Here is a 14,591-nt window from a genome sequence, read left to right as displayed (position 1 = left end):
TCTGCAGATGCTGAGCACCCCTGGGGGCAAAAAACAAAAAAAACAAAAAAACACTAGGCTCCTATTTTGCAGAAAAATCTCAGGCTCTCCTGAATACATCTGAAATTCAACCAGAGTTGCATACCTAACTCCCTTAGGTCCCTTTAAAAATCCAAGTCTAGAGCACTGGTAACAAGCCACACTGTGCCAGCTATTGCAAACTGCAGGCCAGGTTCTAAACTCCGTAAGGCTGGTGGAATAACCCTGCTGAAATCAATGGACCCGCTCCAAGATTTACAATAGTTCAACTGAGGTGAGAATCTGGTCAAATAACTATCACCTTAAAAAAAAAAAAAGACAACAATTAACATTTTTGGTCTGGAAAATGTTTGTCTGCTCATCACATTCATCAGAACAGGAAGAGACACTACAAGAGACACCGATTTGCAAAGCTCGCTTTGTGATCCTCTGTTATTTATCGACACCACGCTATTGGGACAGATTCATTGCTGGTATAAGCCTGCTGAACTCAAAAGGAGCGACACTTTGGCTCATTTTGCCTGAGCACTGTTTTCCCTTCACACCACAACTCCTAAAAAAACAACCACCAAAAACCCACAACAACTCAGACTGAAGTTTGGGGTGGGCTGATGAGGGGCTACCTTTCAATAAGATCACGCTGCAATAAGCAACCCTAGTTTTCTCCATAGCCCATTATTTGCATCCACAGCTCAAACCGATTTCTGAGTTTAATAGCTACCACAAAATGCGCACTCAACGTTATTTTCTTTCACCACAAGAGGGGGCTGCAGAACTCTCATCTCTTTTGTGATCCACAAAACCCCCCAGTTAAGGGCTGCTTTATAGTCAACTACAAGGCAATGCATTAAGCAATTAATACACATATGTATGCCCACATGTGTCAAAAAAAAGATGCATGCCTATCCAAATACCAGACACACATGTCCATGTGCCTCTTAAAATCTGCGTACATGCTGGGTTTTTAAAACAAGTCAACCCACTTTCACAGAAAGGTTCCACAGTTCAGAAAACATTTTTTTAATAATAAAAAAAAGCTATAGAAAATATGGAAACAGAACAGATGCAAGGACTGGAAAACGAGACACCCAAGAAATGGCTAAGGGAACTAAACGTACATAAATTAGAACAGCAAACACTCCAGGGACAAGCACACAGGGTCTCAAAATACCTTCAAAGAGGAAACAATGTAAATGAAAGGAATTATTCAGGGGCTGGAATTCACCTGTGTGCAGAAGGCCATCAAAAGGCCTACAGTGACTGAACAAAAAGAGACAATGAACTTCTAAAAGAGAATGGGCAATTTTCCGCTGGATTCCAAGGAGCGTTCTCCAGGGTCTCCTTTCTGAGGACGACTACTCACAAGCAGAAATTGCTGCCTATCCCCCCCAAAACTCCTTGCAATTTTATATCTTGCAAGGCAGTGGAAATCAGAGAAGGAATTCCCTGCAGTAGGCAAGGGGATTGCAAAAGTGCCACCAGAGAAAAACTGGTTTGTAAACTGAGGAAACTAGTTACAAGACTTAAAAAAAAGAAAAAAAAATTAGAACTCTTGACTAGATACAATGGTCTGAATTAGACTATTCCCTGCAATAAGCTCGCAGTGGCAGACTCCCGCACCCAGGCAGAACTCCACTGAAGTCAATGGGCTCCAGGCAAGCCCAAGGGGCCACCCACACAAATCTGTGGTCTAGGAGATAGTGCACTGGCTTGGGAGTCAGGAGACCCGGAGTCTATTCACCAGCTTTGCCACCGACCTGCTATGTGAATGTACAGCACCCTAATCACAGCTGGACCCTCTGGACACAACTGTCATAAAAAAGATTATAAATAGGACACATCTCATTTGCTGGACCAGAGCTTCAGACTAAAAGCAGAAACTTGGTGTGTGTAGCAGGGATCTCCACAATACTTTTCATGCTCTTTTTAAAAACAAACAAACAAAAACCCCTCAGTTGTTGTCCATTTGCATTTTATTCCCCCAGATCATACTAAAGAATAACGTTGCCTGCCCAACGGCGTTTGTCGAAATCAAAGCCATTTTTAAAGTTGCTGGTTAAAAAAAGGCAGAGGAAGCTCAGAACTAAAAAAAAAAAGAGTTGGGTTTTGATTGTGTTTCAAAGGCAAAAAACCCCACTAAAAACCAACCAGTTGTGTGTTTAAACAAGGAAATAATTTAGAATAAAGAGAAACAACTTGTAAAATCTGTTGGGCCATATTTCTCTGCTAGTGTAAATGGGTTAAATTCAGTTAAAGTCAAGAGAGCTGCGATCACTTATAGCAGCAGAGAAGTTGCCCAACATGTGGAATTTATGTATCAGATGTTTTGCCATTACACACACACACATATACATTCTATAAAGACATTTATATTCAGCATAATGTCAAAACAAGACCAGACGTGATATGAAAGGCACTGTAGTCCGGTGGATAAAAGTACGGGACTAGAAGTCAAGCTGAAATCTATTTCCCCAGTTCCATCACTGACTCGCTGTTTGACTTTGACTCACTTCTTTCCCTGGCCTCAGTTTCCCCATCTGTAAAACAAGGATACACCTGCTTCCCCCACCATTTTAAAGACCTGTGAGATGGAAGGGTGAAAAGCAAGATAAATAGAAAATATTAATGAGACAAATGCATACCTCCAAGTTCTGGCATCTATTTAATTTACACTGAACTTAAAATTAAATTGCTGGACTCTGGCAAATGAAGTGAACTACCAGTCTGAAAAGAAAACATGTTAAAAAAAAATCGTGAAGTGATAGGAGTAGAATACATTATATGGAAAGTGTCTCCCCAGAAATACTTATCATTATAATAGTACTTAGCACTTATATAGTGCTTCACAGCCTCCAAGCACTGTACAAACATTAGCTTCTTAATCACTCATTAGGGATGATCCAAAACAACACTGTCGTGGCTCATTGCATAAAGTCATCCCCAACTTGCAGAATTGCTTCTCCTATCACGCTCCATGTTCTAGAGACTAGAGAAGTTTAAAGGTTCCACAGCTTACTGGAAAGTTTGGTACAAGTGGGGCTAGACAGCTCAAGAGCCAACAGCCAGAGGCACACGTCCCACCCCCTTCTCCACATTTTAGATTGGGAAGCAGAGCACACCAACACCTTCGCTAAGCAGGAAGAACCTCCTGCCTTGATAGCCTCCAGTTAGCAAGCCTGGAAATGCAAGAAGAAGGGATGAGGTGGTCTTTAGTTGCCTATGCAGGGTTTGTGCTTCTGTGAACGCCTCCTCTAATTGTTGCAAGAGGGGGCTAGAAGATGCATGGTGGCGACTAGGTCATGGAATGGTGGCACAGCCAGAGAGATGAAGGTGGTCTTGGAACCTGCCAGTCCAGAGCCTCCCAGAGGTAGGTCTACACGATAAACTTTAATCTAGCTAGTATGGGCACCAATAGTAGGGCAGACGTGGTGGCACAGGCTAGCAACCAAAGGATGTACCCAACTCCCCTGCAGGATTGTACTTTGGTTGGTACCCCATGCTGCCATGTCTACACTACCCTTGTTGCCCACGTTAGCCAGATTACAGCTAGCAGGGATATGCCTACCGGTGCTACAATCACACCGTCACTCGCAGCGTAGACATACCTCATTTGTTGCCCAAGTTGGGTGAGCTATTCCCCAGGTATGAACCACCCACCCTCTGTGTTTGACGAGAAGTAGTTTATAGTGACTTTGTATTACAGTTGCATCTAGGGCCCGTGGCAGCGAACCTCTCAGCCCAGGTCAAGAGGCTTGGGCTAGTGAGGCTTGTACTAGCCCTCTAGCTATAGATCGGACTGGAGCTCACACTTTGAAGCCCACTCCCCTCCAGGCTTCAGAGCCTATGCTGCAACTTCAAAGTGCTGTCTACACAGCTATTTGTACAAAATTTTCTCAACCTGAATGGGGAGGTTAGCTCCTGCAGGCAGTATAGACAGGAGTCTAGAGGCCTCAATTGAGAATAGGGCCCCCTCACGTTCGCTGTGTTTGTACAGCAACTAGAGTTGCTGCCCTGGAGAACTTATGGTCTAAATAGTCAAGACAGACCTGGTGTGAGAGGGCAAATAGGGGCACGGAAAGGTAAAGGGTCGCATTTTCAAAAGTGCCTAAATCCCATTTTCAAACGTGACTTCTTGAGTCTCACTCAAAGCCAAGGGGACTTTGGAAAATTTCACCTGAAGCCACTTGCCCACAGTCACAGAGCAAATCCATGTCCAAAGTGGGTCTGGAACCCCGTGTCCTGGGTCATAGTCCAGCACCCTAAGCAGCAGATTATGTTGCTTCCTGAATCCAGCCAGCACTCTGCAGCATCGCGCTCTCCAGACAGAAGCAATCCGAGGTGTTGCAATACCACCACCTCTAGAGATCCACAGAGACTCTTCACCAGGCCTTAAAGATGCCACCTCTAAACATCTTCACTATGGCAGTGTAACACTTAGCCACAGTCTTTAAGCAGCCCTGTTATCCCGCTGGGAAGCTGAGTAATTGCAACTATCCCTCTATATCAAGAGAGGTTACCAAGGGATCTCCTTTGTATCTATTCCTGGTAAAGGTCTGGCAGGAGTCCCTCTTGACTGGCTCCAGCTAGGTACATCAGGTATGTCCCCAGGAGCCAGTGTGGTTTCAAAGTAGGATGTGGCCCCACTAACATCATTTTTGCTCTCCTCCACATCCTGGAGGAGGCATGTGGGACAATGCCAACCTCTATGCAAAGCTACTGATCTAAAACAAGAGCCTTCGACGGTATTAACAAAGGCGCATTGTGGCAACTCCTCAAGAAATACAGCTACCCAGACAAGTGAGTGAGTCATCCATTTGTCCCACCTGGATACGTTTGGAAGAATCAATTGCAGCAGGGCCCTTCCTGAGCCCTCTCAGATCAGGACATGGATCAAACATCATGGGGAGAGGGGGGTCCGCTCCCCTATTTGCTGAGGTCACCAACAATTCACAGGCGAGGGTCTAGATCCAATCGTTCATGTCGGAGGATGAAACAAACACCACTCAATTTCTTATCCAAAAATATAGACCTGCTGTTGCTCTTACTGCCCAGCTACACAGGAAGTCCAAGAACGGGTAACTCGTTCTAATGGAGCAGCGGTTAGTTTGGTCTCAATGCCAGCATAAAAAAATAAAAATAATAATAATAATTCTCTTGCCAATTCTCCACGTGGGCATCTCTGCGCTAAGTCTGAAATCTTCAAGCATCTGAAAGTTCCAGAGGTGGCAAATCTTTAAATACCTTGGGAGAGTTATTTCAAATCAGGCCCTTTAGGGCTGCCCAAAATCACCCCTCAAAGTTAGCAAAGCAACCCTCTCCTCCCCACCCTCCCCTGTTTGTGAACGCTTAATAAATGTGCCTGGAGAAACCACAGATTTCATAAAGAGATCGCTCTCGTCATCAGGAGGCTATGCCCAGGTCTTCACACCCTTCGATGCCCATTTAGTCTGGTATCCATTATCTAGGTCATATCCCTCTTCATCCATGCTGTATATAGGTGTGTTTTATATCTAAAAGGTAGAGTTTCTTAACACACACACATGATACGAACAGAACCTAAACTCCATGTCTATTACTCATGATGGTGATCCTCTACAATTATTGGTGAGTGACTGAACCAATCCGGTCTCCAGTCCATGTAACAAACCCATTCATTTTATGGCCCAGGCCAGTAGAAACTGCAGATATGCATAGCATCCCACATTGCACAACGAGGCTAATGCCACAGATGTTATCCGTGCTTATGAGCTCACCCCAAATAAAAAACGATCCATTATCTTATGATGCGCAGGAAGGTGGAGGAGCCGGGAATGGAAAATCAGGAGGTATGTGGGCAGATGGGAATGAAGCCCTGGAAAATTAAGCAGGAAGGAGAAACTTAAGAGGGTGAGGGAAAAAATGAGGGAGTTTAAGGAAGAGGAGGAAATGAAAGATCTGGAAGCAGAGTATCAGGAGACCAAAAATCAATCAGCCTTCAGTGAGATTACACCAGGGATGTCTACGGACAAGGAAGTTAGACTAGAGTGAGCTATACTGTACAGTGCTTTGAGTTCAATGGCACGTCACGCGTTTCTCACGGCTAAGCCGCCCACTTGCAAGCGGAGACAAGTGTTACTGAAACTTTTACACGGGGGATGCTCCTGTGCAAAGAGTAATGTTCTAGCACTGCTTCTGTAGGGTCTCAAAGGAATGCGTGCTCAGCCTCTGCATTACAGCTCATCCCCAAAAGATCAGCCTGAAGCATCTCTGCATTTCCCTGAAGAGGGTGCCCAAGATTTTCAAACATGAGTAGTGAGTGTGGATGCCCAAACGGAGACACGCAATGGGGCCTGATTTTCAGAAGGCAGGTGCTCAGCGCTTTCGCAAGCTCAGGGCCCGTTAAGATGTCTCAAATTGGGCAACCAAAAAAAGATGAGGCACCCAAAATCACTCCAACTTTTGAAATCCATAGGCCACTGGGTCACGTTCTGCTCTGCTTCGCCACTTGAAGTCTGGAGCACAACAGAAACCGTTTGGTTTATACTCATGCAACTGGTGTGTTGATTTGTCCCTTTCATTTTAGAAAGGTACCAAATGTATTCAGTACAACTTACCCTGGTTGATAAAGCAGCTAGTCCTCAACAGAGAGAGAATACCCATCAACAATGACAGCATATAAAGTTAAAGAGGGAAGAGGGTGGAAAATATACCAGATTCAGGCTATCCCTCCAAACACTACACAACAAAGGATTGCGGGAAATTGAGACGCTCTTACCGTCATCCTGGTAATCCGATGCAAGTGATGCATCTGACACAGTGGAAGGGACGAAACTCCAGCTCTGGTTGTCATCAAAGCTGTCCTGTCCGAAGTAAGCATCAGCCTGATCCCCTCCTGGAAAGGGAAGAGAAGAGGGGAAGAAGTGAACTGATTTTAGTAGAAAGCAACACACACTCCTAGCCTCACCCCAGCTCCTATGGCCTATGCTGGAAATTATCCCCTGCTGCTCCCAACTATCTTCCGGCCACTGCCAAATTCCAAAGGACTTCAGAAGACGCCAGATCAGACTGTGGGAACAAAGAGTTACGTCCTCTGGTTGATGCATGACAACATTTATGGGGACTGTGTTTGGGTGCATGCATGCCCCCAAAAGCATCCATATTGGATGCCTATCACTTTGGTACCTGCAGAATGTAGAAGCAGTAGGTAGGGAAGGTCTGTCTTGTAGCTAAAGACTGGGAGTCAAAATACTGGATTTCTAGCCCCAGCTCTGCTATGGCCTCATTACACCACATTTGGAAAAGTAAATGTTCCCCTTCAGTGCTTTAATTTCCCCATTTTACAGATGAGGATTATAGCACCTACTTCACAGGGACGTTTAGACCTTTAATGCTTATATAGAAGACTTTGAATCTCAAAAAAGAGGTGCGAGAAAAAAAAATTAAACACATTATAGATCTACTACCAGAACTGGCAGAATACCACATGCAAATGAACTGAAGCAAAATATTTGTGTGTGGGTGCAACAGAGTGCTTGTATATTAGATTCTAAGCGGATTGTCCATTAGGGGCTTTGCTACTGATGGTGATTTTATATGGAGAGCTCTCAGATACCACGGTGATGGGCGGCAGTATAAAACTGTAAGATAGATGGTGCTGTAACAGGCCTCTGTAGAAGGAAGATGCTGAAAACCACAGACAGAAGCTGAAGAGTCCTGGAAACAGAGAGACAGAGACAGAGTGTGTGTGTACACACAAAGGACAAAAAGACAGCTGCTCAATTCATTCAACACACGCCAAACAATGAGAAGGGGTTTTTCAACTGATTTTAATATGAACTCAAAACACTAAATTGTTAAAAAACAAGACCATGTACATTTATCTCAGCAAACTATGGAGAGATTTGTGCCCGGCGATTTTAAACCAAGCAGTGAAACAGCATCGAGGGGTTTGGGAAGGAGAGGTGTGCACACATGCACAAATCAGCAGCTGAAGAAAAAAAATAAAATCATATTCAGCATTTACATGGCAGTTTGTATTCCAATAATCCTCAAACACCCACAGGTCTCATCCCACATGTTCATAGATGGGGAAACTGAGGCACAGAGAAATTAAAGTCAGAATTTTCCAAAGCGCTCAGCACCCACATTCACAATCAGATCTTCAAGGGTGCCCAGGTCCCTTTCAAACACCAAAATAAGGGGCCAATTCCCCGCCTCCCCCCAAGAGAGAATTTAGCCTATTGGGTTCTGTGCTCTTTTGAAAATCTGACCCAGGAGTGTCCCACTGGGAGCTGAGCACTTTGGAACACCTGGCTGCCATTGTGGGTGCTGGGCACTTGAAAAATTGCACTCTTGAAACTTTGACCCCACGTCAGAAGGCATAAGCATCACAGGTGGGATTAGAACTCAGGAGTTCCTGGCTCCCAGACCTCAGCTCAAGCCACTAGAGGGTTCAGGCAAGAGCCACAAGAATGATTAGAAAACTTGAGTGTTAAGAATGTTACACAGTGTTAGACTTGAGAAGCTCAATCTATTTAGCTTAACACAGAGAATGTTAAGGGGTGACTTGATCACAGTCCATTAAGTATCAACAAATATTTGACAACGGGCTTTTCAATCTAGCAGACAAAGGCATAAGATGATGCAGTGGCTGGAAGTTGAAGCTAGACAAATTCAGACCGGAAATAAGCTGTAAATTTTTAACAGCGCAGTAAATTAACCACTGGAACATTTTACCAAGGGTCACGGTGCAGTCTTCATCACTGGCAACTTTTAAATCAAGAGGGGATGTTTTTCTAAGAGATATGATCTAGTTCACACTAGGATTTAATTCAGGGCCTGCGCTATACAGGAGGTCAGACTAGACAATCACAGGGGTCCTTTCTCGCCTTAAAAATCTAGGCAAACCCATCTCTTTTTCTATTTGCTATTAAGAGCTATAAAGTAGTATACAGTTGCTACATCTTTGGCCAGTCCTACTTCCTGACATACCTTCTGTCAGTCCTACATCTGCATGTTTTCAATGCTCAGAAAGTGGCGAGCGAATTCAAAACAGGGACCAAAAACCACCCCACAACTGCACAAGGATGCTGTCCTGCTTTTAGGATTTGCAGTGTTTATTGGCTCAGAGACAGTAATACTCTACCAGGGAGAAACTGCATGACAGAGGTTGCAGGACGCAGAACACAAACTGGTAGACTGTTTATTTACCTCTCTCATATACCAAATACTGGCCAGACACTAAACAGAGGTAGTGTGGTTTATCAGTTAGAGGCAGGAGATTGGATTCTCTTTCTAACATGCCACCGGTTGAATGACCTTGTGCAAGTCACTTTATCATTCAGCTCCCCCGCGCTTGCCCATTTTAGTACCATGCTTTGAAACCCTGGGATAAGAAGGCACTACCGATAGTCAAGCGTTAAAAGAGAACAGGTTAAATATTGCTACCGAGCAGCAACATCACGTAGTTCCAGGCAGAGCACAACCACTGAGTTTATTCTAACAAGAAATCTTCCTAAACACTGCAGTGGAACAAAGCCGGTGATTCACATCGCTGCAGAGACACAGTGAATATGCCACTACGGTTAAGCCCACAGATCTGTTAAAAGAATGGTTCCTTTCAACCAAGCCGAAATACTCTAATTTTTTAAAAAAAGGCTGTTGAAACAATCACCAAGGTAACAGGTGTTCTCTTATAATGAGATACAGGTGTAGCATCATGGTGATAACGAGCAAACTGTTTACGGTTTGCAAATACCAAAAGGGAGCATAGCCGCGTGAGCTAGGTTCATTGGAAATGAACGTACCATGCATCACTGCAGTAAGCCATTTCCAAAAACAAGGGCTTAATCCTGATGCTTACTCACAGGGATAGTCCCGTATAAATGATGGGGTCTACCAGCACAAGGAAGGACTGCCTGCATGAACAAGGGCTGCAAGATCAGGCTATGGGGCTGCCACAGGAAGACATGTTTTTTGCATAACGTTTAACAGACGTGTGTTGTATTATGAGATCATACAGTGGGGGTGTTGCTAGATACACATCGTTCCTTGTTACGTTCACAAACAGGAATATACACCAGATTTTCACATGCATGTGCAAACAGGGCCGTACCGCACAATTACCTAGTCACAAATCTGTATGGGCTTAGTTGGATATATAGCTGGACAGTGCCTGGCATAATGGGGTGCTGATCGCTAGATGTTACCGTAATACCAGCCAACAAAGACGCAAAGCCAGGCTTGCCTTTCATGTTAATGTCTCCTAGTTTGTTTCTGAGAATATTTTAACGTCTTGTGTTGAGATTCAAAGGACAAAACACACATCACTGCTTTGAGGGGGTGGGGGGTAAGCCACTTCCCTCTTTCTGTTTGGATTTGCATTAGGAGAGTAAAGTTCTTGCACTTTAATTCACTTCTCCGTCGAGTTTATGAAGCAGCAACAGCTAGTTGAGTCCAAGCAGGGGGGAAAAAAACAAAACAAAACAAAAAAAACACCTAAAACTTGTCAGGGGCCAAGCTATTGTTCCTGAATGAAGAAAAAACTCATTAGCCTTTAATGAAGAAACAGGGAATAAAAACCAAATAGCACAGAAATCCCAGCAAATAATTACCGTGCACCTGACACAGAGCTGCTCTATCTTTCTACCCAAACCCTCAGTAAAATTCTCCAACTTATCACTCTTTGGAGCATGAACCAAAGTAAGTCAGACTCGGAGGGAAAGAACAATAGGGACACTGTGGGCTGTCGTTTCCTGCAGCAGGTCCCATGGTGCAGCATTTGGCTGCGCTGAATATACTAAATACTGTACCTTGCCTCCGATTCTTATTGGGAGGGTGGGGGGGAGAAAAGGAACAAATTGCACCAGCGATTAGCTGGCTTACATTTTACACAGCTGCTGTGTCTTCTGCAGCAACACAAAGAGAGGCCCAAAGGTGTGATGGGTGATTAATGGAGAGATCGTTCTTTGTGCATATTGATTCTAAGCAGACCGCAGTGGGGAAAGATCCTCTCTCCGGCAACTTGTAGCATCACTGGCGGGAGAGCGAACGGTGCTGGCAAGCTTGAATTGTGGAGGCCCCAGATAGAAGCATGTGTCAGTTTGGGTTGCTATCAATTATGTCGAGTCCGCACTGGACAGCAGGCGGCCCTCACCTAGACCTGGCATTTACTGAGACACAGTATCTGGCAGACCCTCCGGGCTCAGTGTGAATGAAGGTCGATAGGTTTTTAACTGGTCGTATTAGGACAGGCCCTGAAAGAGACATGCATGATCGTACGCCCTGGGGCTTGAGCCCGCATGGCGCGGGGACCGAAAGTACTAAGTGAACATGTGCAAAATAGAAACAACAATGAGCAGGGACCGTGGAGGGGCCCAGCACAGTGTTAATAAAATGCTGCCATGCAGCCACCATATCATCGCTGCCTGGGAGCAGGACGGAGGCCTACAAGAAGCGTCTAGCTAGCCACCTCATTGGGGAATGCACCAAAGCTATTGTTTCCCCAGCCAAAGAGTAAACAAGCATAAGACTTCAGCGCACGCCTGGTACTTTGCTTTCCTGGGTCCCACGTATAACCTCTACTTGCACGGGAGCACAACCAATTCAGGCATCCCACTGCAAACTGTGTGCTCTAGTGGATGAGGGGGCCCTGGACTGGAAGCCAGGAGACCTATGCTCTCAGCCCGGCTTTGTTCCATCTTGCTGGGGAAGCACCTCTGTTGCTCAGTTTCCCTATCTGTAAAACGTGGGCGAGACTTGCCCTGCTTTGAGAGCTACAGACTAAAAGCACCGAGTGTTGCTGTTCGGACTTCGGGATTCAAGGCCTTGCTGGTGTGGGCCCAGGTGAAGAGAAAGAAAAAACAGAGCAGAACCGGGGAGAGAAGTTTTTAAAGCTATACTTGTCTGAGGTATAAAAAGCCAAGCTGATGCCTTTTGGCACGTGCGGGAAGAGGACCAGGCTGATTTATCTTCTAAAGGCGTGAAAGGGTTTCACAGTGAAAAACGCATTCAGATCTACAGTAGATTGGTAAGCGAGTTCCGATTAAAGCTGGTTTCCCCTTCGGTGAAGGTCTTTATCCGCGTACCTGGAGTTTCATTAAGTGTCTTTTTAGGAGAGAAGAAAATCAACACTAACCAAATTCTGTTTATGCTTTTATGATGGACTAGCACACGCCAGAGGAAGTAAAAATGCCTGACTCCAGTTAATATTCAAGTGCCTGTAGGAAACAAAATTCCTGCTTTAAAACTAATGAGTCCTCAGGATCACACTACAAATAAAGGTCTCTGATCCAAATCCCATCTGCCTTTCATGCTCGACAGTGTTAATATCTCCAGATTTTCAGGGACTAATTTAGCAGTAATGCACTTCCCAGAGCAGAGCTGTGGAAATATCAATACTATGGCTTAATATCCCTTATTACAATCACTCCCCTAAATTATGGAGTATCACGTGGAAATACATCAGCACAGACGCACCCACACATGTAAATGTTATTCACATGTCAATATATTATAGCTTCGCATTTGCAATGCTGAAGCTTAGGCTCAGTTGACATTGCCATTATAAATTATATACCTTTTTGAACACACTTATGTACTAGAAAATGTATGACGTTTCCTACTCATCATCTTAGAGGCTTCGTCAGCTCCTAAATACCCTTTTGGACTTGCGTGATTAGCTCTTCTGATTAACGTGTGAGTAGTGGAAGTCTGGTGTGGGGTTTTTTGTTTTTTTTTTACTGCTGAGATCCACAATGCTGTTTTACACCTCTATTCACAAGCATTTCTAGGCACGCGACATAAAAATTGAAAGTTATGTTACATCTACCTGCAAATTTGGCCCTTGCCACTTCTTTGTCTATTGTAGATTACTCTGTAGGTCCCTTATAAATGCTCCTCTTTTCTCCGGCCCTACCAATGACAGAGCTATTTAAGGATTTAATTAAATTCTAATAATTAGGACTTCTGATCTCAATCTCAAACACTTCATCCAGCTTTATAAATATTCTCATTTCCCAGATAGCAGAGAAGATGAGGCAGACCGTTAAATAACTTACTCAGGGCAACGCAGTTGAGCCAGTGGCGGACTAGAACCCATATATCTCACCCTACTGACTGGACAGTAGCGCCTCCCTGTATTAAAGTCAAATGCAACTTAAGACATCCCTCACACAGGATTTGGCGGGCCAGAAGCATATTCAATCCAAGACTAATTCTGTTCAGTCGGTACCCAGGTTGCTAATCACATGTAGTAAAAGCAAATTAATGGGCTACTAAAATGCCATTAACGTTTAAAACATCCAGAAAGTGGAAAAAACACAAACTTCGGACTTATTATTTTCCAGAATGTTCATTGCTACGATGCCTGGGAATTCTGTAACTGGAGGGCAGCCCTGTTGAATATTCATGAGGCAAGAGGTAACTCTTCCATGACTGATTTGCAGACTGTTAAGTGCTAGCCAATTAAAAAAAAGTTCTCTCTTCTAGACTAGGTTCTTCCGTGCTGCAATGGTTATGTATGGCCAGTAGGGTGAGCTGCAGCGTGCAGCATCATTTTAGGTAGCAAAAAAGGAACCAATAATGGGGGCGGAGGGGAGGGGGAGTGGAAGACAGTGGACAAGATTTTAACCCCTTCAGAGCCCGATTATGAATGCCAGGAAGTTTGTTGCTTTCTTTTAAAGTCAAACAGCGATTGGGCACACTTCATAAAGCAAACTGTAGCCCTCCGAGGAGGAAATACCAGCCCTGCATATGGGATACAAAATCCACCTCTGTTATCTGCCAACACATCCAAATCAGAGGGTCTGGATAGTTACTGGATCAAAAGCTATTCTAGTGTTGCCATCTGAAAGAGCGGAATGTGGGCAAAATTCAATGACAATGCTCAGAACAGCGGGGGTTAAAATTCCCTCTGTCACATGGCCAAGACACACGCTTGATGACTAAATAAAACCGAATGCTAAAACCTGGAAGTTATCGATTTGTCAGGTCTTCTCTTTCCGGTTTCCCACATGATCTCCCTCAGGTCTTGTGTACACTTAAAATGCTACAGTGGCATGGCTAAACCACACCGCTAAAGCACTTCAGTGTAGATACTACCTTCACCGATAGGAGGGGTTCTCCCATCAGTGTAGATAATCCACCTTGGTTTAACAACACTGCTCAGGGGTGTGGATTTTTCACACATGTCTGAGTGACAAAGCTGGGTTGGCTGAACTTTTTAGCATAGGCCAGACCTCATCCCCTACTGCCCCTGCACGTAATAGCATTAAGAAGTTTAATCTTGCTGCAGGGACCTAGGGTGACCAGACAGCAAGTGTGAAAAATCGGGACGGGGGTGGGGGGTAATAGGCGCCTATATAAGACAAAGCCCCAAGTATCAGGACTGTTCCTATAAAATCAGGACATCTGGTCACCTTAACGGATGCTCAAAATCAACCTTTCCATATTTGTTTGGGGTATTTCTTGTTTTCAATACAAAAAAAAAAAGAAGACAAGAAATTTGTAACTGCAGCCTTTGTTTGCCAAGCTAATTAACTAAACCTCCAGGGCAGCTCTGTAACTGGAAAAGGTTCGTTCCAACCAAATTAATG

At 44.4% G+C, this 14,591-nt stretch overlaps 1 protein-coding gene across 2 annotated transcripts in view; it reads right to left on the bottom strand.

The window, feature by feature from the left end:
* Positions 1-14,591, bottom strand: part of SKAP1 (src kinase associated phosphoprotein 1) — a 227,144-nt gene that overhangs the window by 174,354 nt on the left and 38,199 nt on the right. For both annotated transcript variants that reach the window (XM_073325920.1, XM_073325921.1), the window contains exon 4: positions 6,773-6,889. In XM_073325920.1, coding sequence (XP_073182021.1) covers positions 6,773-6,889 — 117 coding nt within the window. The remainder of the gene's footprint in view (positions 1-6,772; positions 6,890-14,591) is intronic.

The sequence above is a fragment of the Lepidochelys kempii genome, chromosome 27, assembly GCF_965140285.1.
Source record: "Lepidochelys kempii isolate rLepKem1 chromosome 27, rLepKem1.hap1, whole genome shotgun sequence".
Taxonomy (NCBI): Eukaryota; Metazoa; Chordata; order Testudines; family Cheloniidae; genus Lepidochelys; species Lepidochelys kempii.
Note: the sequence above shows the minus strand (reverse complement) of the source record. Positions and strands in the feature narration are given on the sequence as shown.